The 25,578-nt window shown below is 54.0% G+C and overlaps 1 protein-coding gene across 3 annotated transcripts; it reads right to left on the reverse strand.

The window, feature by feature from the left end:
- Positions 1–436: 436 nt before the first annotated feature.
- On the reverse strand, positions 437–22,937 carry SH2D6 (SH2 domain containing 6). 3 transcript variants are annotated; one of them, XM_082357244.1, is made up of 18 exons: positions 20,706–22,937; positions 17,843–18,016; positions 16,131–16,366; positions 15,467–15,618; positions 9,453–10,778; positions 8,097–8,966; positions 7,869–8,001; positions 7,146–7,267; positions 6,463–6,523; positions 5,953–5,975; positions 5,469–5,529; positions 4,991–5,069; positions 4,811–4,841; positions 4,653–4,677; positions 4,182–4,237; positions 3,857–3,940; positions 3,549–3,707; positions 437–2,916 (listed from the first exon to the last, which is right to left on the reverse strand). In XM_082357244.1, exons 6-18 carry the CDS (start codon positions 8,196–8,198, stop codon positions 2,800–2,802), a joined length of 1,053 nt encoding a protein of 350 aa, XP_082213370.1. In that variant the 5' UTR covers positions 8,199–8,966; positions 9,453–10,778; positions 15,467–15,618; positions 16,131–16,366; positions 17,843–18,016; positions 20,706–22,937; the 3' UTR covers positions 437–2,799. The 3 variants fall into 3 exon arrangements, with proteins under 3 accessions (XP_082213370.1, XP_082213371.1, XP_082213372.1); XM_082357245.1 differs by lacking the exons at positions 16,131–16,366; positions 17,843–18,016; positions 20,706–22,937 and adding an exon at positions 16,802–17,628; XM_082357246.1 differs by lacking the exons at positions 15,467–15,618; positions 16,131–16,366; positions 17,843–18,016; positions 20,706–22,937 and having other exon boundaries at positions 8,097–8,577; positions 8,941–8,966; positions 9,453–9,514.
- Positions 22,938–25,578: the final 2,641 nt, after the last annotated feature.

Below are 25,578 nucleotides of genomic sequence, written 5' to 3' on the forward strand. Positions count from 1 at the left end.
ACCTCCCCGGGGCTCCCTTGCTCCCTCCCCGGCGCCCAGGGCCTCGGGAGGATCGGGAGCCTCCCCGCCCGGCCTGGGCGCGCAGGGTCTGTCGGGGCAGAGCCGGGGCCCCGGCCAGGGGCAGGAGTCCGAACCCGCCGTGCCAGCCCGAGAGCCGGCAGCCGCTGAGCCGCCCTTTGTTTCGCGACTTCTGCGGAGTCACGGTCACATGCGCTTCCGGCACGGGGTGTTCCGGGCGCCGCTCCAGGGCCCGGGGACGCCCCCGCCCCTCGGCCCAGCCCGCGCAGGGCCGCCCTCCTCCGCTCTCCCGCCTGCCCCGCCCGCCCGCGGGCCAGCGGCCTATCTCCGAGACCCTAGCCCTGGAGCCTCCCTCCCCGGCCGCGCCGGTCGCGCAGCTCTGCTCCGATGGCCTCCCGTCTTCTCTGAACTCCGCGTGGAGCCTTCCATAGGGGCCTGGCGCTTTCAATACCCAGATATTAACGGGGGTCCGCCTGTCTCCCCTACTCCAGACAACACCAAGGGCGCAAAATCAGGCGCCTTTCTCCCCGATGGATCGCTGTGCGGTAAATGCATGGTGGTCAAGTACCGAACTCCATTCTTGTCGTTTCATGGGGTGGCCGAGCAGCACCAAGCCTCTCTCCTCCCCCACCCCGACTCCCACAAACAGAAGGAAACAAAACTGAGCCACCCGGGGCGGCCGCCACAGACCACCTAAGGGCCAAGGCCCCAGTCAGGGGCAGAAATGGGGCTGGCTCCTCTGTCCTGGCCTGGCCACCACTGCTCCGGCGCCCGGGCCCAGGCTGTGCCCTGGGGCACTTGCGAACCTGGGCGCCTCATGGAGGCCATCTCTGCTTCACTCAACGGAATTCAAGAATTCATTCAACAAATATTTATTGAAAGCAAACTATGTTCAGGGAGACCAAATTCCTTCCAGATGCCTGCCCCGTGTTAAGCCTCCTCCAAAATGTGAGAGGATTCTCTTTGTGTAGAAGCAGTGCCCTTACTATCCCCCTGAGGCTCAGCTTCCCGGAGGAGGCCTTCATTCAGAGCAGCTTGGGAGGCCATGTCTGGGGGCCGGGAATGGAGGCCCTGCCTGTCCGCTGCTTCCCAGTCTTGGAGGTGCAGCAGGGAGTGGCAGTGCCAGGCTCTGGGTGAGCATGGGGTGGAATCTTAGGGACCCTTTCTGTCTCTGGGCGACCCTTCCCCATGCCTCTCAGGGAGGCCTGCAGGGACTGGGGCATGGGATGGGGGAGCAGGGGCTGGAGGGTTGATTCTGGAACCCTGTGGTGTGGGAACATAACATCGGTTTGATTGTGGAATCCTGTGGCCTGGGAACATGACAGATTTGATTCTGGAACCCTCTGGCCTGAGAACATGACTGAGGTTTGATTGTGAAATCCTCTGGCCTGGGATCATGACTGAGGTTTGATTCTGGAACCCTGTGGCCTGGGAACACGACTGAGCCTTGATTGTGGAACCCTGCTGCCTGGGAACATGACTGAGGTTTTACTGTGGAACCCTCTGGCCTGGGAAAATGACTGAGGCTTGATTCTGGAATCCTGTGGCCTGGGAATATGACATCGGTTTGGTTGTGGAACCCTGTGCCCAGGAACATGACATCGATTTGATTCTCGAACCCTGTGGCCTGGGAACATGACATCGGTTTGATTGTGGAACCCTCTGGCATGGAAACATTACTGAGGTTTGATTGTGGAACCCTGTGGCCTGGGAACATGACATCAATTTGATTGTGGAACACTGTGGCCTGGGATCATGACTGAGGTTTGATTGTGGAACGCTGTATCCTGGGAACATGACGGAGGTTTGATCCTGGAACCCTGTTACCTGGGAACATGTCTGAGGTTTAATTCTGGAATCTTGTGGCCTGGGAACATGACATCGGTTTGGTTCCTGAACCCTGTGGCCTGGGAATATGACATCAATTTGATTGTGGAACCCTGTGGCCTGGGAACATGACTGAGGTTTGATTCTCAAACCCTGTGGCCTGGGAGCACGGCTGAGATTTGATTGTGGAAACCTCTGCGCTCGGAAAATGACTGAGGCTTGATTCTGGAACCCTGTGCCCTGGGAACATGACTGAGGTTTGATTCTGGAACCCTGTTACCTGGGAACATGTCTGAGGTTTGATTCTGGAAACTTGTGGCCTGGGAACATGACATCGGTTTGATTCCGGAACCCTATGGCCTGGGAATATGACATCAATTTGATTGTGGAACCCTGTGGCCTGGGAACATGACTGAGGTTTGATGGTGGAACCCTGTGGCCTGGGAACATGACTGAGATTTGATTCTGGAACCCTGTGGCCTGGGAACATGACTGAGGTTTGATTCTGGAACCCTGTGTCCTAGGAACATGACTGAGGTTTGATTGTGGAACCCTGTGGCCAGGTAACATGACTGAGGCTTGATTTTGGAACCCTGTCGCCTGAGAATATGACTGAGGTTTGATTCTGGAGCCCTCTGGCCTGGGAAAATGACTGAGGCTTGATTCTGGAACCCTGTGGCCTGGGAAAATAACTCAGGTTTGATTCTCGAAACCTTTGGCCTGGGAACATGACTGAGGTTTGATGGTGGAACCCTCTGGCCTGGCAACATGACTGAGGTTTGATTCTGGAACCCTGTGGCCTGGGAACATGACTGAGGTTTGATTATGGAAACTTGTGGCTTGGGAACATGACTGAGGTTTGATCCTGGAACCCTGCGACCTGGGAGAGGAGAGGGAGACAGCCCAAGGAGCAAACTATGGAACCGGAGGCCGGGGTGCACGTGCGCTGTGGCGTCAGGGCTTGGTGGGGAAGAGCAGGCAGGTGAGCTGCCGGCTGCCGCTGTGTCCGTCCACGAGCGGTAGGGGGTGCTGCAGGTAGTGCTGGACCATGGCGGCCACGGAGGAGAAGAGCTGGACGGGGAAGCAGGGCATCAGTGAGCCTCATGCAGGAAGAAACTTCCTGAGGGAGCTGGGGGGCTCTGGCGAGGGAGCTTATTGACATTTTTCTAAATATTTTCTTTCCTGTTTGCCCCATGAAGCCCCACTGCATTTTGCGGCCCAATTCCAGGCCTTTCCTGTGATGGCACCCATGCGCATGTTGTTGGCCAGACTTCTATTTCCCAGGCCAGATGAAATAACTTTGAGGCCTCTGCCCGGGTCCTCCAGTGTGGGGAGCTGAGTGGTGACTGTCTCTAGTTTGCAGCCTAGCAAGTGCTGGGTGCAAAGTTGAGTCCTTGGTACAGACACGAACCTGGACTACCTGGGCCCTGCCCTCCTCCCAGCTGGGTTCATACAAATGCCCCCACCTGGGCCCCATGCAGACCGGGCCCTTCACGAGGGGGTGTCTCCCCCAGAGCAGAGGGGGCCTCTTCTCAAAGTGCAGGCTTCTGGGAAGGAGTTCTGGGCGCTGGCCACTGAGATTTCCACCCACTCCAGAAAAAGACAAAAATGGGGGGTCTTCCCCAGGGCAGTGTTCCCGGCTGGGCCCAGGGGCTGCTCTGCTGTGCCTTGCCCTTTAGACCCCTACCTCTTCCAGTACCCACCTCCTCGTGGTTCCTGCCTTCCCGGCCCAGGGCGTAGTGGCGCCCGCCATCCAGCCGGCGGATGGGAATGTTGAAGACCCGGCCGTGGAGAAGTACTGCCAGGGTGAAGGGCTGAGAACCACGAGGGCCTGAGCTGGGGCGCACGGTGTAGGCCCCGTCCTGGGGAGCAGAGCCCATTCGTCAACCTCACCTTCCAGCTACAGCCCTGACTCCGACCCCCGCCCGGCTGCTCCTGCCCGCTCAGCCAGCCTCAGCCCCTGGGCAGAAACGGTTTCCCGAGAAGGCGCAGGGGGCCTGAGGTGCCCCACCTTTTGGCATCGGAGCAGGGCACTCTCAACAGCGTGGCGGTCACAGTTCCCTGAGTACCAAGGCTGGCCCAGCAGATCACCTTCCTGTACATACACAGCGGCTCAGCGATGTGCCAGGGCACCGGATCGGGGGTGGGAAGCAGAGAGCCCCCAGGTTGCAGTTATTCGTGCTCGCGGCCACTCGAGCAGAACAAAGACGCGTCCGCGCCTGGAGCTGCACACACGTGTTCAGTGGTGGACACCCACCGGAGAGGGCTCCTGGGTGGGGACTCGGGCTCTGCTCCCGTGGGCCTCCCCTACCAGCCCTCTCCCAGCCCCTCCTCACCTCGGCAGCTGGGGCATTCTGGGTGGCAGCTACAGAGCAAAGAGAGGCTCTCCTTCCTGCCGGAAGAAGCAGATTATAACCCTGGGGCTGAGAGGGGATTAGGCCAAGGAGGCTTCGGGGCCCAGCTGCGAAGGTTAGGGAGGTCACAGAGGGTGTGCAAAGGCCTGAAGCCCAAAGCGGGACACCCAGTGCTTCACTCCCCCGCCCCAGGGCTCTGGTAGGACCCACCGGCTAGGCCACGCGTGACCTCCAAGTGAGGAGTGATTTTAAGGTACAGGTTGGGAGCTTCCTGATTTGGTGCAGACCCTGGAGAATGCCCAGGGCGTCCTCTGAGACCTGCTCTCCACTGGAGTCAGAGCTGCAGGGACCCCCTCAGCGAAGCGGGGTGCGGGGGTCTGGGAGGCAGTCTGAGGCCCGCAGGGGAGGCCCTGCCGGAGGGCTTGGGTTCATGCTGACAATGGCGGTACTCACCTTTAGAGGTGGCATTCGACGCTCCCTGGCACACAGGATGTTGGGTCAGAAGAGCTTGGCCCTGCAGGCCTGCTCCTTTGGGCCGGAAGTCCTACCCTGAGCCTCCCTCTCTCCCTCCCAGCTCAGCCCACCACCACCCCGAACCCCCAGCCTCTTACATTCCGAGCTTCCTGGGGGGCCGTGGTGGGCCTGTGGGGAGCGAATTGGGGAACAGAGCTCAGGGGCTTTACCTCCTTCAAAGGAAAAAGTCCAGTGACCTGATCCCGGAGATCCCAGGGTCAGGGCTGGGAAGCCTGGGTAGGCCCTTCAGGCCCCCAGCATGCACCTGCGGCGCTCACCTGGGCCCCACTGATGTCCTTGGTAGAGGGACTGGGGGCCTCAGGACTGGGGAGCTCGGAGTCTGAGGCAAGGCCGGGGCTAAAACAGAGAGGGCAGGCCGAGCTGAGCCCCAAGCGGGGAAATCCGGGTGACCGGGGCGGGGCAGGGGACAGCGGCGGGGTCTCTGCTTCTCTGCAGCCTGACTTTTGGGGAGTCCTTCCAACCAGGCAGAGCGCTGTCCTGGCTGCAACAGCTGGGAAGCTCCCCCCAAGCCTTTGCTCTAAGGGGGTCCCCTCCTTGGCAGGCACCGTGTGGGGCAGCCCAGACCAGAGGCGTCCATGTGGGTGTCTGAAGGCAGATGTGTGATGGTAGGGGTGCTGAGAGAGGACGAGGGCAGGAGATGGAGCCAGGAGACTGCATCGTGCTGCCGGTGGGCAGCAGAGGGCCTCAGGGCAGGGCGGGGCGGGGCGGGGTGGACGGAGGGAGGGAGGGGTTCACCTGGACCGGGCTCACAATCTAGGTATATGTCCTCCTCGGGCTTCTTTGCTGGGCCCGGCACCTAAGGTAGGCAGGGGCGTATGGGACCCAGGGTTTGACCAGTGAGCGGGAGGGAGGACGAAGCCATCACTTGGGGGAGCTACTGGCACCTCCCCCTCCCCCCTCCCCCCTCCCCCCCTCCCGCCGCCCACAAGGTGGACCTGGAATGATTGAAAGTGCTCCTTTGCCCGGAAGGGGGCGCCCATGAGCACCTCCCCCGTCCTGTGCTCAGACAGCGTGAGCACCCAAGGGGAGCTCTGGGCGAGGCCCTCCCCAGAAGGACACTGGCTGATGCCCTGCCAGGGCCTGTGGCAGAGGGGGAGAGCCTCGGCTCCGGGCCTTTTCCCTGGATTTAGGGATATTTCCTGGCCCTCCCAGCTCACCCATCACCACCACCAACAACAACAACTTCCTAGCCAGAATCCTCGAGTGAGGGGCCACTCACCGCCCGGTCTGGTGCACCCAGCTCTGGGAGGAAAAGGAGAGACCCACCAGCAGGCAGCAGCAGCAGGGAGAAAGAAATTCAGTGAAACTTAGTCTGGAAGAGTGGTGTATCCTTGGAACTTCTCTGAGGGGATCCTCAGAGCCAGCTTTGAAGTCCCAGGAGAAAGCCATCCTCACCCCCGATCGCCTTACTTCACATCCCCGGGATGCCCCCCGCCTGTCCCAGAGACCTCAGCAGGTGCAGAAGGGCCCCGGAGTCAGGGACTCTGTGACCTCAGGCAAAGCATTAAGTGTCTCAGGGCCTCAGTCTCCTCCCGAACTGCCTGCCTCAGCGGGGATTGGCAGGTAAAAATGAGGAACAGCTGTGGCGGATGCAGCGACCGGGCAAAGCATGAGATCAATGTAAGGCCAGCTCAACTTCCCCCTGGCCCCGACCTCGTGGAGGTCAGGATTCCCCTTCTCGGGGTGGGGAGCAGGTGGGCCTCGGAAGGAGATAGGACATCCCCATTACCTCGCCTCCCAAAGGGCCAGCTCTGCTTTGTGGCCTCCAGCGGGCTCCACGCTGCCTTGGGCTGTGGGCACAATGCGGTGGCGTGAGGGGAAATCGGGTGGGGGGCTATGGAGGGGAGCTGCGGCATTGGGAGGGCAAGGCTGGCCGGGGTGGGAGGCAAAGGGACTATGTATATCTGTGCAGCTTGAAAAACACTACAAGACAAGCGTTAATGTGCAAAGGAGGCGAGTCTCCTCTTTGCCTCTATTCTGTGGCTCTTTCTTTGTTGTGAATCTCTCCCAGTTTTTCTTTTTATTCCAATAAAATATATGATGAAAGTGGTAGCTCTCAAAGCTCACAAACGGGATCCTGGCAGGGCTGAGAGCTGGCAGCGACCCGCAGCTGAGTGAGGGATTTCTTCCCTCTGTAGGCAGGGAGGGCTCCACAGGCTTTAGGGTCCGGGAGGGGCAGCGGAGCTTCAACCCCCCCTCACCCCCCCCCACCCCCGCTCTCCTCTCCTGGCTCAGGCGAGAAGGGTGAGTCTTGGGTGATGCTGATGGGGAGGGTACATGGACCAGGCCAGGCAGGTGGGAGGAGCGACTGTTAACGGGGCTCTGGCTTCTGACGCAGCTAATTTTTCAGGGGCCTCTTGCATGCAGACGTGGGGGAATCTTGCAAATGAGATGCCTCTTAGATTTACTCACTGGGAAATGGTAGCCTGGGGTGGGGCAGGTGGGGAGGCTGTTCATCACCTCGGGCTGGGGCTGCGGTGGCGGTGGTGGCGGTGGTGGTGGTGACATGGGAGGGCCCAGGGGGCCAGAGTGATCTGGCAAAGACCCCTGAGCATTGTGACCCGGTGGGCTCCTCCCACGTAGGTTCCAAATTTCCTCCTGCCCCCCACCCAGCCTCTGTTCCCTCCTCCCTCCCTCACTCCCCTCTGTGCTCTCTGGCTTCCCGACAGCCCCGTCTCCATGGCAACTGGAGGCGGCCAGCTTCCCTGCCCCCACCTGGCCGAGCCTGGGAGCTGTCGGGGTGGGATGCCAGCAGCAGCCAGGGCTCTCCTGGCATCCCTACCCTTGCTCCGAGATGTGCTAGGATCTCAGAGGGGGAGCGCCAGGCCCCAGGGACCCTGTCAGGCCTCCTGCTTCCCCACTGTTGCCTTGGTTACACTGCCCCTCCAGGCTCCTCTCCCCTTCCCACTCATCCTCCTTCCCTTCTCCCCTCCTCCCTCCCTCCCTCCCTCCCTTCCTCCATCCCTCTCTCTCTGCCCAGCCAAGAGGCCTCAGTGACTGCCAGCTGAGGCCTCCCCTCGCTGCCCCAGGCCAGACAGAGGGAGACGGGGCAAGGCCTGGGCCCTCTTCCCTTGTGGGGAGCCTCCTGTCCTGCCTGACCACCCAACCTCCCTGCCTCAACTTCCCAGCCCTCACCCAAGTACAAAGAGTCCTCCTCAGTGCCAGGAAGGTGGGCGGGGGCTAGGTGGCGGAGCAGAGCCTCACAGGGGGGCAGCTCATATTTATCCTCCTCTTCTTCCTCCTCCTCCTGGGCTTCTGGGAGGGGATGCTGAGCACAGGGAGGATGGAAGAGATGCAGGAGCAGTGGTGGCCGCTGCCTCCCCCCACCCCCGACCCCGGCTCCGGCTCCGCAGCTGAACTTACCCTGCGTCTCCAGGTCCCTGGGGCAGACAGAGGAGATGGGCAGGGGTCATCTTTTCTCCAAGCTGGGGAGTCTGGATGGGAGACTGGTGAGACTGTCCTCATCTCCTCGTGGCCCAGTCCCTCTCTAGCACAATGACTTACTCTCTCTCCAAAATATCATAACCCATCTGCACTCTTACAGTGGCCTCAAAGGAACCATTCATGATGGGCCTTTCCAACACTGCAGCAAGACCAGTGAGGCGTTTTGGAGATAAGGGGGTCTCACAGCCTGTTCCACCTATGCCAATCCCCTACCCCATGCATCCCTAATTCTGACCAAGACAGGTGGAAGAGCTAGGCCCCAGTGACTTAGCAGCACCGGACTATAATGGGCAGGAGGTGTCCAGAGGCCTCAGGGGAGACTCGACTTGCAGGGGCTCCTACGCATCTGGGGGTTGGTCACTTACCTGCACATCTTGGGGGTGGAAGGGGTGGCCCCAACCTGCAATCAGACTCCAGTCAGCTCTGCCCAAGGGGTCCTGCATTTGTGTCAGCCAGACCATGCACAACCCTGGGACATTCATATCCATGACGGTATGAATGGCGTCCCCTGGAGTTGTGTGATGGCAGCCTGGGACCAGGGCAGCAGGAGGAAGAGTCTGGGGGCAGAGCTAGTGCCTGTGGGAAGCTGGCAGTGGGGGAGCCCTAGCGTTCCCAGGGGGTGGAGGTGCATGAATGGTCTCACTGGGCATGGAAGGCCCAGGCGGAACCAGCACCGCTCTAAGGATGCCTGTGCCCAGGAAAGGGACAGCAAGGTGGAAACAAGAGAGGAGGGCAGAGGAAAGAGAGGAGCCCAAGGACTCACCTGGCCTTGCTCCTGCTGAGCTTGTCCTAGAGTCAGGGAGGAGAATAAGGGGGTGGTCAGTGCAGGTGGGATGTCTCTCCCTGCCCGGAGTCCTGGGCCCCAGGGGTGGACAAGTCTGTGCGCCTGGGGCTGCCCCAGAACCAAGTCTCACCATGGCCAAGGTAAAGGAGCTATGCCTCCCCAGGGTCCAGGTTCTGCCACAAATGGCCTGGGGACAGGGGCCCTATTGTTCCCATCATTTGCATCGTGCAAGCACCAGGAAGGTGGGCCTGCTGTGGCCTCCAGCCCCAGACCAACTTCGTCCATGCCACTCCCAGGGCCCAGCCCTAGCTCCCCCACGACTGCATCCCACAGCTGCATCTCCTGCCCCCTGCCCCACGGGAGGAAGAGCTCCCTCCTCCAATGCCCAGGCCCGCAAGGCTGGACCAAGGGCCCAAAAGCTTCCTGGTCAATGTCGCCTCCTCCCAGAGACTCAGACTCTACTCAGAATCAGCCAGACCAAGACCCTTTACCAGTTCACAGAAGACAGGGTATTAATGGCAGATCCAATTAAAACCAGGAGACCATCCCTGCAGACACTTCTCTTAGATCCTTTGTGCCTGCTGTCATTTGCTGGTGAGTGATGATCAATGATCAAGGAGATGGAGGTTAGTGAAAAGCTCAGAAATACACACTTATATTTAGTTTGACAGCTTCCTTTCTTGGTGGATGTAGTTATTCATTCAGTAGGTAGCTACTGAATATCCACTATACCCCAGGCACTGTTCCAGGTGCCGAAGGTGCTGTAGGAAAGTTAAACAGGCAGGCATTACACATGAATTTCCTCACTGGATTCTCACAATAGCTTCATGATGCAGGTCCTAATTTTATCCCTGCTTTGCAGATGAGGAGAATGAGTGTATTAGTCAGCTCGGGCTGCCATCACAGAGCACCACAGGCTGGGTGGCTTAAACAACAGAAATTTATTCTCTCACTGCTCTGGAGGCTAGAAGTCCAAAATCAAGGTGCTGTCAGGGCTGGTTTCTGGCGAGAGCTCTCTTGCTGGCTTGCAGATGGTCAGCATCTTGCTGTGTCCGCATATGGCCTTTCTTCTGTGCATGCAGGGAGAGAGAGAATTCTGGAGAGAGAGAGATTTCTGATCTCTTCTAATAAGGACACCAGTCCTATTGAATCAGGGCCCCACCCTTATGACTTCATTTAACCTTAATTACCTTCCTAAAGGCCCCATCTCCAAATATAGTCACACTGGGGGCTAGGGCTTCAACATATGAATTTAGAGGGAGACACAATTCAGTCCAGAGCACTGAGACTCTGAGAAATGGAGTGACTTTCCCAAAGTCATACAATTAGTAAGTGTTGGAGGTGGAATTCAATCCAAGGTTTGCACAACCCACAGGCTGTGCACTAACCACTGAGCTTCCTGTACCTCATCTAGGATTGGGTCCTGACCCTCCTTTCCTGTGATGGAATTAGAAACATCAGTGATCACTGGTTTCCTTAGGGAACCCATAACTTCCCGGTGCTCTGTTACCCGGGTGAATTTTGGACCTCTGACTTCTGAGAAGTGTTGAGGCAAAAAGAAAGGGCAGGGCCTGGTGTCTGACTCTGTTTAGACCAGGGAATGAGGGAACGCAGACGAGGATCATGAATATAAGATCTTTCTAGGACACTGTAACTTTCCTGTGGTTATCATTTTGGTGATGTCCTGGCTGTTGGCACAAAGGAAAAATGAAGGCCATGAACTTGCATCTTTGGAGGCCATGGGGCTGGGGGAACTGGGAAGAGAGTCCAGGGTTGGAGCTGGCCACAGACTTCAAAGGCCACATGATTCCTGAGACCTGCAGGCAAAAGGACACTTAAGAAGCTATGAACTCAGCCATAAAAAAAAAAAAAAAAAAAGAAATAATGCCATTTACAGCAACGTGGATGGACCTAGAGATTATCATACTAAGTGAAGTAAGTCAGACAGAGAAAGACAAATATCATATAATGTCACTTATATGTGGAATCTAAAAAATAGTACAAATTGGGAGTTCCCTGGTGGCCTAGTGGTTAGGATTCCGGGCTTTCACTGCTGTGGCCTGGGTTCAATCGTGGCATGGCCAAAAACTGAAACAGAAAAAAGTCTTTAAATAAATAAATAAAAACTAAAAATAGTACAAATGAACTTATTTACAAAACAGAAACAGAGTCACAGACATAGAAAACAAACTTATGATTACCAAAAGGGAAAGAGCGGAGAGGGATAAATTGGGAGTATGGGATTAACATATACACACTACCATATATAAGAGAAACAACAAGGATTTACTGTATAGCACAAGGAACTATATTCAGTATCTTGTAATAAACTATAATGGAAAAGAATCCCCAAAAAACTATATATATATACACATACACACACATATACATGGCCAAATCACTTTGCTGTACACCTGAAACTAACACAATATTGTAAATCAACTATATTTCAATAAAAAAGAAGCTATGGGGACTTCCCTGGTGGCAAAGTGGTTAAGAATCCGCCTGCCAATGCAGGGGACACAGGTTCGAACCCTGGTCCGGGAAGATCCCATATGCCGTGGAGCCACTAAGCCCGTGTGCCACAGCTACTGAGCCTGCGCTCTAGAGCCGTGAGCCACAACTACTGAGCCCGCGTGTCACAACTACTGAAGCCCGCGCGCCACAACTACTGAAGCCCGCGCGCGTAGAGCCTGTGCTCTGCAACAAGAGAAGCCACCGCAATGAGAAGCCCGCGCACCGCAATGAAGAGTAGCCCCCGCTTGCCGCAACTAGAGAAAGACCGCGCACAGCAACGAAGACCCAACACAGCCAAAAATAAATAAATAAATTTATTAAAAAAAAAAAAAAGAAGAAGCTATGAAAAGTCATTGGGGTGGCTTAAGGGGGGCCCATTTGGTGTCATGGGAAAAACTGTGCAAAGAAAAACAAAGAAAGAATCCAGGCTTGGAGTCAGGGACAAGAGTCTCCTCCCGACCTCCACTCCCCAGCTGACCTTTGTTCCACATTTGGACCATAAGGCAGGGGGCAACTTCCCTCACCAAGGGGACCTGCTGTCAAAGTCAGCAAGATGCTCTAGACACCACCCCGCTGCAAACTCCAAACTGAGTGGGTTTCCCAGTCCAGACTGCCCTTGCCTCAACCACCTCCTCCTTCTGTTCAGGGCTTTGCATAGGCAAATGCCAGGGCCTGGGTGAGGGAAAGAGCCCCAGGCAGAGGGTGGAATCCATGCCTTCGGGGTGGGGGCACCGGCCTGGGCAGATCAGGGAGAAGGGCATGGAAGGAGGCTGCCTCGCAGCTTTGTGTCACCGCAGCCAGCCCTGTAGCACCGTGCTTCCTGCTGATGGCACAGGCAGATTTGGACAACCTCTTTCTCCATCTTTGGCACAGGACTGTTTTCTGTACAACCATAGCTATTCCCTGGGGATGAATTCCTAGAAATGGAATTACTGGAAACTCACATTTCAAAGGTTCCAATGCCCCATTGTCTGGCAGCACCTGAGTGCCCGTTTTATGGTCCTTCCAGAGCACACAGTGATTCTCCACATTTTCCAGATCTCAGCTGCTGATCTCCAGTAAGAACAGGCCATCGTTTTCAGGCCCAATATAGTCTAAACCCACCCTAAGAAAACAAACAGCTCTCTAGAGCAGTGTTCCCCCACGTGCATGATCACAAGAATCAACTGGAGGGGCTTGTTAAAAGTCTTAGACTCCCAGACCTTCCCTGAGAGCTTAAGAATGGGATGTTCCAGGAGGGAAGTGGGAATCTATATTACTTTAAACAAGCATCCTAGATCAATTTTATGATCAGTCAAGTTTGAGAAACGCTGCTCTAAGGGAAACATTCTGAGAAGATGCGACTCCTAGGACATCTTTAGAATCACACTCAGCCTTTAGCTCATGGGGAACATGGGGGTGGCCAGCAGAGAAGAAACATGACACAGACCCTATACTCCAGGAGACCCTCCGAGTGATGGAGAGGCCCCAGGAGACATTCAATCTCTCTGTGCTGCAGTCTCCCCCTGTGTAAGTGGGGGTGGGAACAAGGCACTCCTTGTGGTGGAGGCGCTTCTGTTGAATGAGATGAAACACGTGAAACACACAGCACATGTGTGGTAAATATCAGCTCTTCCTGAGTAGGTGGTGCCACGGTCCATGGAGTTGCTGCCAGCAGACAGGGAAGGTGGCCAAGGCTGGCTGGGGTCCCCGGTGTGAGCGACGTGGGAAGCATTGTGAGCAGGAGGGGGTGGATTCTGAGGATCTGATGGAGGACAGGTAAGCAGGCTGTGGCCAGAGGTCTCAGAGGTGAGAGAGTGCAGGCTGTGGAGCAGGGGATGCTGAGGTGTGGTGGCTGGACCCCTAGAGGCTGAAGGTCTGCCATTCCCACTGGCTGTGGAGCACTTCCTGTGTTTGGGGCCACTTCCACCGTATGAATCCTTGCCTCCATTCACAGAAGCCAGATGAGGCCTTCCCAGCCTCCCTTACAGCTGGGGTGCAGGCATTCTGCCAGTCAGATGCCCCCATGCTGGGCTTTGTATCCAAAGCAGGCACCAAGAGGCATCCATCCGGGACTTCCCTGGTGGCGCAGTGGTTAAGAATCCGCCTGCCAATGCAGGGGACACGGTTCGATCCCTGGTCCGGGAAGATCCCACATGCCGCAGAGCAAATAAGCCCGTGTGCCACAACTACTGAGCCTGCATGCCACAACTACTGAAGCCCACGCGCCTAGAGCCCGTGCTCCGCAACAAGAGAAGCCACCACAATGAGAAGCCCGCGCACCTCAACAAAGAGTGGCCTCCGCTCGCCACAACTAGAGAGAGCCCGTGCGCAGCAACGAAGACCCAAAGCAGCCAAAAATAAAATAAATAAAATAAAATAAATAAATTTATTTTTAAAAAAAAGATGAAGAGACTCCGTTTCTTATTAAAAAAAAAAAAAAAAAGAGGCATCCACCCTAGGGAGGAGGTGACAGCTATATCCTGTTTCCAGAGGCCAGGGAGGCTGAGGTCCCAGTGGTACCACCCAGGGCCAGGGTCAGTAGTGTTGGCCCAGAGGTGCCTCCAACAGGCCAGCTTGGCTGTGGCCTTTGGGACATTGTTCCTGGCTGGTTCTCTGGTCCTCCTGGAGATGTGGCGAGCTACAGAATATTTTTAATAAATTATTTTCCAGCCTAAACTAGCTAAGGCTGGTTTCTCTTACTTTCAGTGAAGAAATCTAATTTAGAGACACAGCATCAGTGGGATCACCACATGGATACCAAGAAGCCCAAACTGTGAGGCCAGGTACAGGTGTCTCATGGGAAGGTGGGACGAGGTAGAAATGAGTATCATAGCTTTACATTTCTATACTCTTGGACCTTTTATATGACAAGCATTAATTAATTTTATAATTAAAAAAAAATCAGTCAGTACAGATTAAAAGATAAAAAGGAGATAAAAAAATAAAAATAAAAATAAAACAAATTAAAAAAAAAAAAAAAAAAAAAGAAGGAGGACTTCCCTGGTGGCGCGGTGCTTAAGAATCCACCTGCCAATGCAGCAGACACGGGTTCAAGCCCTGGTCTGGGAAGATCCCACATGCCATGGAGCAGCTAAGCCCACGTGCCACAACCACTGAGCTTGTGCTCTAGAGCCCGCGTGCCACAACTACTAAAACCCACGTGCCTAGAGCCTGTGCTCCACAACAAGAGAAGCCACCGCAATGAGAAGCCAGTGCACCACAATGAAGAGCAGTGCCCGCTCACAGCAGCCAAGAGTAGCCCCCGCTCGCCACAACTAGAGAAAGCCTGTGCACAGCAACAAAGACCAAACACAGCCAAAAATAAATAAATAAAATAAATAAATTTTAAAAACAAAAAGAAGAAAAGAAGAGAAAGAAGGAGGGATGACCTGGAATTCAACCATGAGGAAGCACCAAGAGAAGGACAGCCTAGGAGAAGGTAGGGCCCTGGGAGTGGGGGTCAGGGCCAAGGGGAGTTCCGGGGTGCGGGGCTGGGGCCACCACGGGACAGCCAGGTCCCCTAAGCCAGGGAAGTAGGGGGAAAAGTGGAGGGAAAAAAAAAAAGAAGCATGCTGTTAAGACAAGGATTCTTCTCCGGGGAGAATGGGAATCCATCGGGGCAAGTGGCAGGGGTGGGGTACAAAGAGGGAAGGAGAACTTTCTGACCATGAGTTAGGGCCTCAGAGGATGGTGAGGGGAGAGCAGGTCCTGCGAGGGGTGAGGGACAATGAATGAGTCCTCAGGCAATTTTGACCTGAGCAAGTAGTCAAGTTAGAGGCCCAAGAAGCTCCTAGGGAGGGGCCTGAGGCCAACTGAACTGTCTGTGATTGGGTTAAAGTTAATGTCGGGGACCATTTTGAAGGAAGGTGGTTGAGAGGAGGGAGAGAAGGGGTCCTCCAGGGCTGGGGAGCAGAGGGCAATGTTGGGGCTGCTTTAGCACAAGCTGGCAGAGGTCCCTTCTCCTCCCCCCCGCTGCTGCCCTCCCAGGCCTGCTGACTCAGCTTACTCTGGTGGCAGCTGTGACACTCGACGGAGGGCTGAAGGATGGACGACACACAGACCAGCCTAAGAGGGGTCTCTGGCCTCTGTCCCCTCCTGGTGCACCAGCATGGATTGCCGCAGCTTCAGAGGTTTGTGACAGACTCTCCTTCCATCTCTCTGAAGCCTGCACACCGCAACGAAGAGTAGCCCCCGCTCGCTGCAACTAGAGAAAGCCCATGTGCAGCAATGAAGACCCAATGCAGCCAAAAAATGAATAAATAAATAAAAATTAAAAAAAACCAAAACTTGTTGTGTGGTTTGTGTTTTTTTGGGGGGCAGTCCACTAGATTTCTACAGATTCGCCAAGGGTTAGGGTCGGGGCTGAAGGCTGAGGCTGGTTTTCCCTGGCCTCTAGGGTAAAGTGCACAAGCCGGCACCACCCTAGTCCCCTCTGCCCCTGCTGGGGTGCTCCGTCTCTGTCCCACACACCCTGCCCTTCCCTGTTCGGGAACTTTTGCTCACAACAGATTTGGTCATGATGCAGCTCTGCCTGGAATCCTTGCATGGCCCTCCCCACCATGGCTCCTTGAATGGAGACGAAGGCTTCTTGTTGCCTGGTAAGATCAGCCCTACCTACCTCTCCAGCCCCAGCCCTTCCATTTTCTCCCCACGGACTCACTCACACTCACCTTCTCTCTGTGGTTCCGCCATGACTAGGCCCAGGTGGCCCATTCTGCACTCTGTTGACTTAAGGAAATTTCAGGTGGAAGGAATTTAGATATTTATTGTCCTTACAGAATATGACAGAGAGAAGGCACTCTTCAGTATAGCAAAACGTGGAAATTCCCTGATGGTCCAGTGGTTAGGACTCTGCACTCTCACTCCTGAGGGCCTGGGTTCAATCCCTGGTCGGGGAACTAAAATCCTACAAGCCATGCAGTGCAGCCAAAAAAAAAAGTATAGTAAAACACAGTAAAAAAAAAGAGAGAGAGAAGAAAAGAAAGAAAAAAGGACTCTCTTATATGTACGTTATACTTTAAGAATTTTAACCAACCCCCCCAAAGTCCACTCCCATCGACTCTGCAACTGGCAATCTTCACAGATGGTGCAAGCACCTTGTCCCCCCGAGACCCCAGCCCCCTCCCTCCACCTCAACTCCTTATCTTGCAGACCACCAGAGCTCCTTTAGGTGTCTTTCAACTTGATGCATTAGCCCACTGCTGAGATTATGCCCTTGGGAGAACCCAACAGGTGCCCCAGTAGCAGGAAGCCTGGGTAAGATGGGGGCAGGGTGGCTGCAAACACTTATAATAGTACCTGTCTTTGTTCATCTCTTTCTAGTCCCTAACAGTCTCCTTACCTGGGGGCTGTGCCCTTGCCTTTCTTCTGCAGGAACACTTCCGCCCCTTGCCTCCCTCTTCCTTCAGGCCACAGCTGAAGTCACCCTCAGCAGGGGTCCCAGACCACGGCAGGCTGTCCCCGACACACTTTCTGGGCTCCCACCATAATTAAATCTATGGGTACATTTCAGGGCTAGACTGTGGACTCCCACTCAGCTGTGAGAGCTCTAAATGGGTAGCAACTGTGTCTGTCCAGTTCACTGCCAAATCCCAAGTGCCCGGCCCACAGCTTGGCACAGAACAGGCTCTCAAAAACTATTTGCTGTAGCTGCACATTCAAACCTTACTCATTCTTCACCGCCTGCTCAAAGACCCCGCCTCCCGCCAAACAGCCTCGGTCTCTCTCCTCTGAAAGGCCCATGGCTTGCTCCTTTCCTGCCACCGGACGCTGACCACCGTGCCTAGGCTGAGCACAGTGTCCTGAGGCCCTTTCCCTGTTTATCTGCTTCTCTAAATGCAAATGGTTACCAAGGACTCTTCTCTGGGTACCTTTGACCCTGCCCTCACTCTACTGGATCCTTTCCTCTATTTACCTTAATGAGTGGAGGGGGGGTGGGCATCTATTCTTCCCCCCCACTCTCCCTGCACTCCACACACCACCACCCCCCCCAGCCCCCGCCTTGGCCAGATGTTGTATGGCCCTGCTTAGGCTTCTTTCTTCTTCAGCTCATATCCGGAGAGCCAGGCATCTCCTGTTGCCGTTGCTTCCTTGTTCCTTTCTCCCAGGACTGATGAGCAGAAAGACTATGGACAACGGGCCTGCCTTCTACCTTCCCCCTAGGAGAGACCTGGCGCTGCCACTCACGGATGTGTCTTCATCCGCACATCCTTCCTTGATAGGTGTGGAGAGCCCTGAGATCACCCTCCCCACCTTTACCAACGGAAAAGCTGAGACCAGAGCGGAGGTGGATGCTGGGCCTTGGGCCAGAGCCATCTAATTATGTACACAAGACCAAAGCCCTCAGTGCCTCCCACCCCGTCGTCCCTGCCGCTCTACGGACCTGAGCAGCTGTTCCACCGCAAAGAGCGGCCCCTGGTGGTGAGAAGAAGCGTGGTGGCCTGTCCCTCACCCCCTAGACTGGCTGCCAGAGGAAAGGGTGTGGCCTGCAGGACCACCGACAAGGGCTTCATCCAGTTGTCGGTGCAAGGAAAACTCAGCAGAAATCTGTGAAGTCCTATACAAATGCAAGATTAGAAAAATATGTACAAACAGTATTCAAAACCTTAAAGATAACTTCAACTCTAATTCCACTATAGGTGGAAGGTGTTACTAAAACAATGAATTTGTTTATGGTTTTTAAATGCCAGTTTAAACAAACTTTTATTGAAAGCATTCATGCGCTAAGGCTGTCTCTGCCAAAATGGGAATCTTGCTGTTGCCTCAGGATGTGTAACCAGTATAGGTGCAGGTACTTTCAAGTATAGAATATGTATATTCCTGAGTCGCTCCCAAGGTCCTGAGGGGGAAAGAACCCAACTTTTGGTGCACCTTACCCTTAGACACATTTTCTGTCATGACTTCATAACACTGCCCTGTTACTTTAACTGCACCCTGCTGGCTGGATCTTCAGGAAGCAGAGATAGGCATTAAATGGCTTTGGCATATCCTTGGGCAAGTCACACAGGCTCTTACTGATTCAAGAGTCTGGTGCTAAGTCCTGGAATGCAGGAGAGAATGGGCTCTTATAAAGAGTGCAGTGATGGGGCAAGGGCTGTCTCCAAGTTTCTATGGTAACTATCTCTCGTCTCTAGGGGCAGAGGGGCTACTTAACAAAAAGCTGGTTGTCTAGTTACTGAACCCAGGTTTGGCTGCTCCCCATTCAGAAGCCAATAATTTGAGAGGCAAGTGTCAGTAGAAAGGAAAGGTGCTTTAACCAGAAGAGTGGGCAATCTGGGGAGAAAGTAGACTCGCGTCCACAGACCAACTCCAAAGATTCTGCTCAGCCATAACAGTTTTTAAAGGGAAAAATGAGGGGGAAGAATCTCAGTGAATCATCAAGGCAGGAGGTTGGGTTCTACATCATTCTCCACTGAGTGGAGACTGGCTGACTCTTCAGGTGTGATCTGCCTGCAGGATTGCTAAAGGGGCAATTGCGGATAGAGAGCTAGTCATTTTTTAAACTGCTTAATTATTTATTCTTACTTCTTTTTATCTAGGAAAAGACTCAACAGGTTAGAGCATAAGTCAGGAGTTAGTTTCAATTGCTTAGTGAACTCACTCCTGTAATTAGGTTCTTTTAAGGAACAGAAATGGGCAAACAGGAAAGGGGCCAAAATGCTTTCAGTCTTTTTTTTTTAAATTTTAATTTAATATTGGAGTATAGTTGATTAACAATGTTAATTTCAGGTACAGCAAAGTGATTCACTTATACATATACATGTATCTGTTCCTTTTCAAATTCTTTTCCTATTTAGATTATTACAGACTATAGAGCAGAGTTCCTTGTGCTCTACAGTAGGTCCTTGTTGGTTATCTATTTTATATATACCAGTGTGTACATGTCAATCCCAATCTCCCAATCTATCCCCCCAACTACCCTTCCCCACTGTTTTCGGTCTTAACAGAAATACTTGGAAAACCAAGCCTTTGAGAACTTCCCAGGCAGCAATGGACATGCTTAGAGACCACCTAACCAGTACATATGACCCCTACTCTGGCTACCAAAGGGAATCAGGGCGTTCTACTTTGAATATCCTTTCTAGAGATGTTTCTAATTTTTCCAAGATTAAATTTAGGAATATGTCTAGGAAGCAGCTGGTCTCCACCCAACTACAGAAGAATAAACTCTCACTGACATTACAGGGTCGTGGCTATACCGTCATAAACTAAGTATTTTCCTATCTACCTTGATGATCAGGGTCACAGCAGTATATGGCCAGATCAGAAAGTGTAAACTCTGAAAATGGGGTTGGAGACAGAAAGTCCAATGTGTTGCTGGCCACTGTGGTGTCACTGCTCCCGATACAGGTGTAACCTGAATCCTCACTTGGGAGCCAGAAATCAGCTGAGAAGAGGCTTCAGGAGAGAGACTGCCCTGGCCCCGGAAGGTGGGTGAAGTGGGGCCTCAGCACTGCTCATCCCACCAGACAGGCTGGACCCTTGAGCTCCTGACTGGCACTGAAGGGCTTGGGTAAGTCCCTGCTGTAGTGTCTCAGTGGATACTTAACGCGACCCGGGAAGTTAGGACAAGAGTTCCGGCGCTTGACGCTGAGGTGTGAGCACTTTGAGAGCGAGCATACTGAATGAGAGTGCCCTGGTTATTACTTCCTGGCAGCCCCTCACTGTTATCTGGCTCTGCCATATAAAGCTGATGCCTGGGCGCAGGGCGCTGAGAGCGGTCAGACACCGTGGACCGAACATCCTGACCTATACCCCAGAACTCGAAGGACCCTGGCCTTCCCTGGGCTTCTCCAGGAGACCTGCAGGCCACACAGAGACCCCAACAGGCTTAGTCCTGCCTCAAGGTCCGGGCTGCTCCTCGCTCCAGGAAAAGGGAGTTCGCTCCAGGCGATGGAGGAGAGGGTCAAGGAGGCAGACTCTGCGTCCCTCCAAGGCGGCTGGCCCAAGCGTCCACCGGCCATCCCCTTCCCCGGCAGTCCCAGCCTGGTAGGGAGGGCGGGGCTCTGGATCGCTGAGAAGGGCTCGGGCCGGCGACCCCACGGTGGAGCAGTGTGTGCGGGGGCGGAGAGCCAGGCTGCGGGGAGAGAAAGGCTGTCTTCCCCACGGCAGGGGGGACCACAACCCGCACTGGTGCTCCCACCTCGCCAGACGCTCGCTTCCGGTCGGGAGTACAACCCTCCCCGAGGCCCCGCCCCCTCACTCACTGCCTGCTGGGATTTGTAGTTTGTGGGGGAGGGACCAACATGGCCTGTGCGCGCGTTTGTGTCTGTGTGTTTGTGTGTGTCTGTGAGTGTGTCTCGAGGTCCGCTGTGGCGTCTCCGTCCTCCTGATCTCTCCCCCGAGGGCCCACTGGTCCCGGGCTTGGCGCAGGGATCGCAGGCCACCGCTCCCGAGGTCCCGCCCCGCGGCCCACTCTTGCTGGGATTTGTAGTTCGGGCCTGGGTGGGGCCGCAGGTGGGGGGCTCCCACCTGGGTCCGGCGTGGTACCATCCTTATTCCTGCTTTTTCCCGCGTGCCCTGGATCTGGACAGTAGGTCTGGCGCGGTGTCGCAGCTCCAGCCGAACTCCCCCAGCCCTTCCCCCGGTCCGGCGCCCCCGCGATGTATATGCCGGCGCCTGGAGGACAAGACGCTAGATGCTAAACTGAGGCACGAAGAGGGGCGCGCTCTGGCCGGGGTGGAAGGTGTGGAAAGCCAGAGTGAGGACTTGGCCTGGGATGCCCAGCCCAGGTCTGCTGGGCAAGGCTGGACTAGGCGACAGTCCAGGGCCCTTTCAGTTCTTAGGAGTCTGCGATCAGTGGTGTCTCAAAATGACCAGACCCGCCCAGGACTGGCTGGACACATTAGAGGTGATTACCCTATAGAGCTGACAGATAACATTTTTATTTAGTCAAATTTAGCAACCCTACAGAAGGAGCCCAGGGAGGGAAGAGGGCTCTTCTGACCACGAAAACCAAGAAATGGGGCGACACTGGCCCATGGGTTTGCTTTGAGGATCAAGTTGTGGGGTGGGAGCTGTGTGTGGAGGGGGTGTTTTGTAAACTGTAAAGCTCCGGTCATGGGTGAGGTGTTATCTGAACTCTGAAGCACTGGAGAAAAGGTGCTGGGCTTTCAGGAGCCACACTTTAAAGGGGAAGTTACACTTACTGTAGTTAAGTAAGATGTCCTATTAGGAGAAGCTGGGTCGTAGGTATGTGGAACCTCTCTATACCATTTTTTTAAGTAGGGTACAAATGGGTCGAGCCAGGCCTTACCATTTATAGGTTACAAAGCCCTTTCATTTGTTGACAGCCTTATTGAATGTGCAATTCAGTGTTTTTTTAGTATATTCTCAGTTGTGCAATTGTCACCACAAACTAATTTGAGAACATTTTCATCACCCCCAAAAGAAACTCGTACTGATTAGCAGTCACCCCCTAAAGTCCTCATCCCCTCGGACCCTAGGCAACCACTAATCTACATCCTGTTTCTACAGATTTGCCTATTCTGGACCTTTCATATAAATGAAATCATATGATATGTGGGCTTTTGTGTCTGGCTTCTTTCACTTAGCATGGTGTTTTAAAAATTCAGGTTGTAGCATGTATCAGTACTCTGTACTATTTTTATAAATAAAACTTTTTTTTAATTTTTTTTTTTTAAAGATTTATTTTATTGATTGATTGCTATGTTGGGTCTTCGTTTCTGCGCTAGGGCTTTCTCTAGTTGCGGCAAGAGGGGGCCACTCTTCATCACGGTGCGCGGGCCTCTCACTATCGTGGCCTCTCTTGTTGCGGAGCACAGGCTCCAGACGCGCAGGCTCAGTAGTTGTGGCTCACGGGCCTAGTTGCTCCACGGCATGTGGGATCCTCCCAGACCAGGGCTCGAACCCATGTCCCCTGCATTAGCAGGCAGATTCTCAACCACTGCGCCACCAGAGAAGCCCCTTTTTGAAATTTTAAATTCCAGTATCTAGAGGATGAGCAGGGGTAGCCCCTTATGTGTGAAGGACTCAGAGCTGGCACTAGCATTCAATGCCGAGAGCAGGATGGGCCTTGGGCGAGGAGGAGGGAGAGCAGTGATGTGCAGTGATAGTTGGGAGGGGAGGCCGGGGGTCCTACCGCCTTGCTCTGCATTTACTGAGTCCCGGAGCACGTTATTTTGACCCCACTTGGCCTCCATTTCCTCATCTGTAAAATGAGGATAATAAGAGGATCTACTTTAGAGGGCAAATGGGAGGATTAAATGAGAAAATCATATGAAGGACAGTGCCTGGCATATAGTGCCAACACTCAAGAGTGTTAACTCTTATCATGACCTTACAATGGCGTGAGGACCCCATGTGACCCTGGCCTTGAGGGGGTAAACCTGTCCTCTCGTGTCCTCCCTGGGGACCAGTCCCTCCTGCCCCAGTCACTCGGTACCCTCCCTGCCACCACAATGCTCCACCAGAGCTTCTCCTGGCCCGCTCATTCATGCTGTACTGGACAGTCCTATTTTCCCAACAGGTCACCAAGGAATTCTGCGGTGTCACCATCCAGGATGCCTCTGAGCACCCAGCAGTGATTGAAAAGAAACTTTCTAATCATGAGCTTTATTCAGAAAATACGGCCATCCAGACCCCCAGCTCTTCCTCAGAGAAGCTGAAATGATCTAGAAAAATTCACTGCAGATCAAATTTAAAGCCTAGCAGTGGGCTTTCCTGGTGGTGCAGTGGTTAAGACTCTGCCTGCCAATGCAGGGGACACGGGTTCGAGCCCTGGTCTGGGAAGATCCCACATGCCGCGGAGCGACTAGGCCCGTGCGCCACAACTACTGAGCCTGCGCTCTAGAGCCCGCGAGCCACGACTAATGAAGCCCGGCGCACCCAGAGCCGTGCTCCGCAACAAGAGAAGCCACCGCAATGAGAAGCCCTCTCACTGCAACAAAGAGCAGCCCCTGCTCGCCGCAACTAGAGAAAGCCTGCGCACAGCTACGAAGACCCAATGGAGCCAAAAATAAATAAAATAAAATAAATTCATTAAAAAAAAAAAAAAAGACTAGCAGCATCCTGAGTTAGTGCCTTCAAAGGAATATTCTGGGGGAGCTGTGATATTGGAATTTTCAGGTATTGCAACAGATCCCTGCCATCCCGCCACCGCCCCGCCCCGCCCAGGCTGAGGAAATGCGACAGTTCAGCCTGATCTGCCCCTCTGGATTGGAGTCAGAGGAGCCAGAAGGGACTCCTGTCTAGTGCTGCATTTTACAGATGGGAAACAGGCTCAGAGAGGGCCATATGGCAGGGTAGTTAGAAGCCAGGTTGGGAACTCAGGGAGAATCCTTTGCAATTTCAGGAAATTCTTAGCCCCGGAAATCAGTCCATAGCCTGGGTCTATGGGCACAGAACCAGAAAACTGGCCATCTTGGGCGGCTGCAGACCTTGGCCAGAGCCCAAGTAGCCAAAACCTGGAAGTCAGTCTCTGATGCCTTCCTCTCCTGGTTTATTTCAGCCAGATGTTTGTTTTAGAAGTAGGAGTTTATTAATAATAATGGTAACGGCAGCCTGCACGTGTCTAGGCCTTTATTCTTTTCAAAGAGGCTCCCATAGGTCATCTCATTGGACCCCCACAATCCCTCAAGGTAGGAGGGCTGGGGTAATTGTCCTTGTTTCACACGTGAGGAACCTGTGGTTCAGAAGGTTTAAGTGACTTTCCCAAGGTGACAGAGGCTAGGGCATTGCTAGAATTTGAGGATTTTGCTCTCTGTTAATTCAGTAAAAAAAAAAAAAAAAAATTTTTTTTTGGAGTGTCTCTTACCTGCTGAATGCTCTGCTGGGTGCTGGGGTCACAAGGATGACCTGATACGGTCCCTGGGCTGGAGGAGCTAACAGTGTGATGGGGAAGGCACACATGGCAGATGAGAGAAAGGGGTGGTGAGGGAACTTTCTGGGGTGGTAGAAGTGTTTTATATTTTGGTAGGGATGTGGGTTGTATGAGTGTTTGCATATGTGAAGACTCATTCAAATGCACACTTATGATTTGTGATTTTCACTGTAAATTTTACCTTAAAAATGCAGAAAATGGAAATGTTCTGCCTAGCATAGCATAGCATACAGTATGCCAAGTAGGGTCTTGGTGGGGCTCAGCTGTCCAGAAGCGGGCCAGGGGTGGACTAGGTGGCCCATGGATATAATTCCATCTTTGCTCCTGGGGTATGGCTGAAAAGTTTTCCCACGGAGTCTGAAGACTCAGATGGCCCAGTGGCCTGATGCCCAGAGCACCCAGGGAGGACTAAGGAGGAAGTCAGGGATTACTGCACATTTCGAGGAGGGATATTTAGGCTGAGTGTGTCGGTGACCAGTTGGTCAGAGGAGGGTGGACATGTGGGGCGGTTTCTAAGCATTACTCAGGAATGGAGTGTAGTCGCTCATTGTTGCCCAGATGGAAAGGGGTAGAACCAGGCTTTGAATTCCTTCCCTTACCCCAGGCCCCATCACTGGGCCTTGGAGAAAGTCATGCTGGTTGGGATTTTCCAAGCTGCTTCCCAAGAAAGGAAAAGTCCTCTTACTACTGCATCAAGGGGCCATGTCCTAATCCTGATGCCTCTCGTCAGCTGACATTTGCCGGGGTTTGCCTGCGGTGCAGGGCTCGCTCCATTCAGAAGCAAAAATGGAAGTGTGGACCACTTGCTGTCCTGCTCACTTCTGGAAGGCCTAGCCTCTGGGCGCAAACACTGGCTGGCCTGTTTTCCTCTGAATAAAGACAAGAAGGGTGGGACTTCCTTGGTGGTGCAGTGGGTAAGAATCCGCCTGCCAATGCAGGGGACATGGGTTTGATCCCTGGTCTGGGAAGATCCCACATGCCACGGAGCAACTAAGCCCGTGCGCCACAACTAGTGAAGCCCACGCGCCTAGAGCCCATGCTCCGCAAAGAGAAGCCACTGCAATGAGAAGCATGTGCACCGCAAGGAAGAGTAGCCCCTGCTCGCCACAGCTACCGCTTACCACAACTAGAGAAAGCCGGTGTGCAGCAACGAAGACCCAACGCAGCCAAAAAAAATTTAAAATAAAGAAAAAAAAAAAAAGACGAGAAGGGTGAGGAGTTCCAGTTCTAGCACCGGCTTTGAGGCCAGACCAGCCTAGAATCCTGGTTCTGCTACT

This window comes from Balaenoptera borealis (assembly GCF_965194805.1).
Source record: "Balaenoptera borealis genome assembly, chromosome: 15".
Classification (NCBI taxonomy): domain Eukaryota; kingdom Metazoa; phylum Chordata; class Mammalia; order Artiodactyla; family Balaenopteridae; genus Balaenoptera; species Balaenoptera borealis.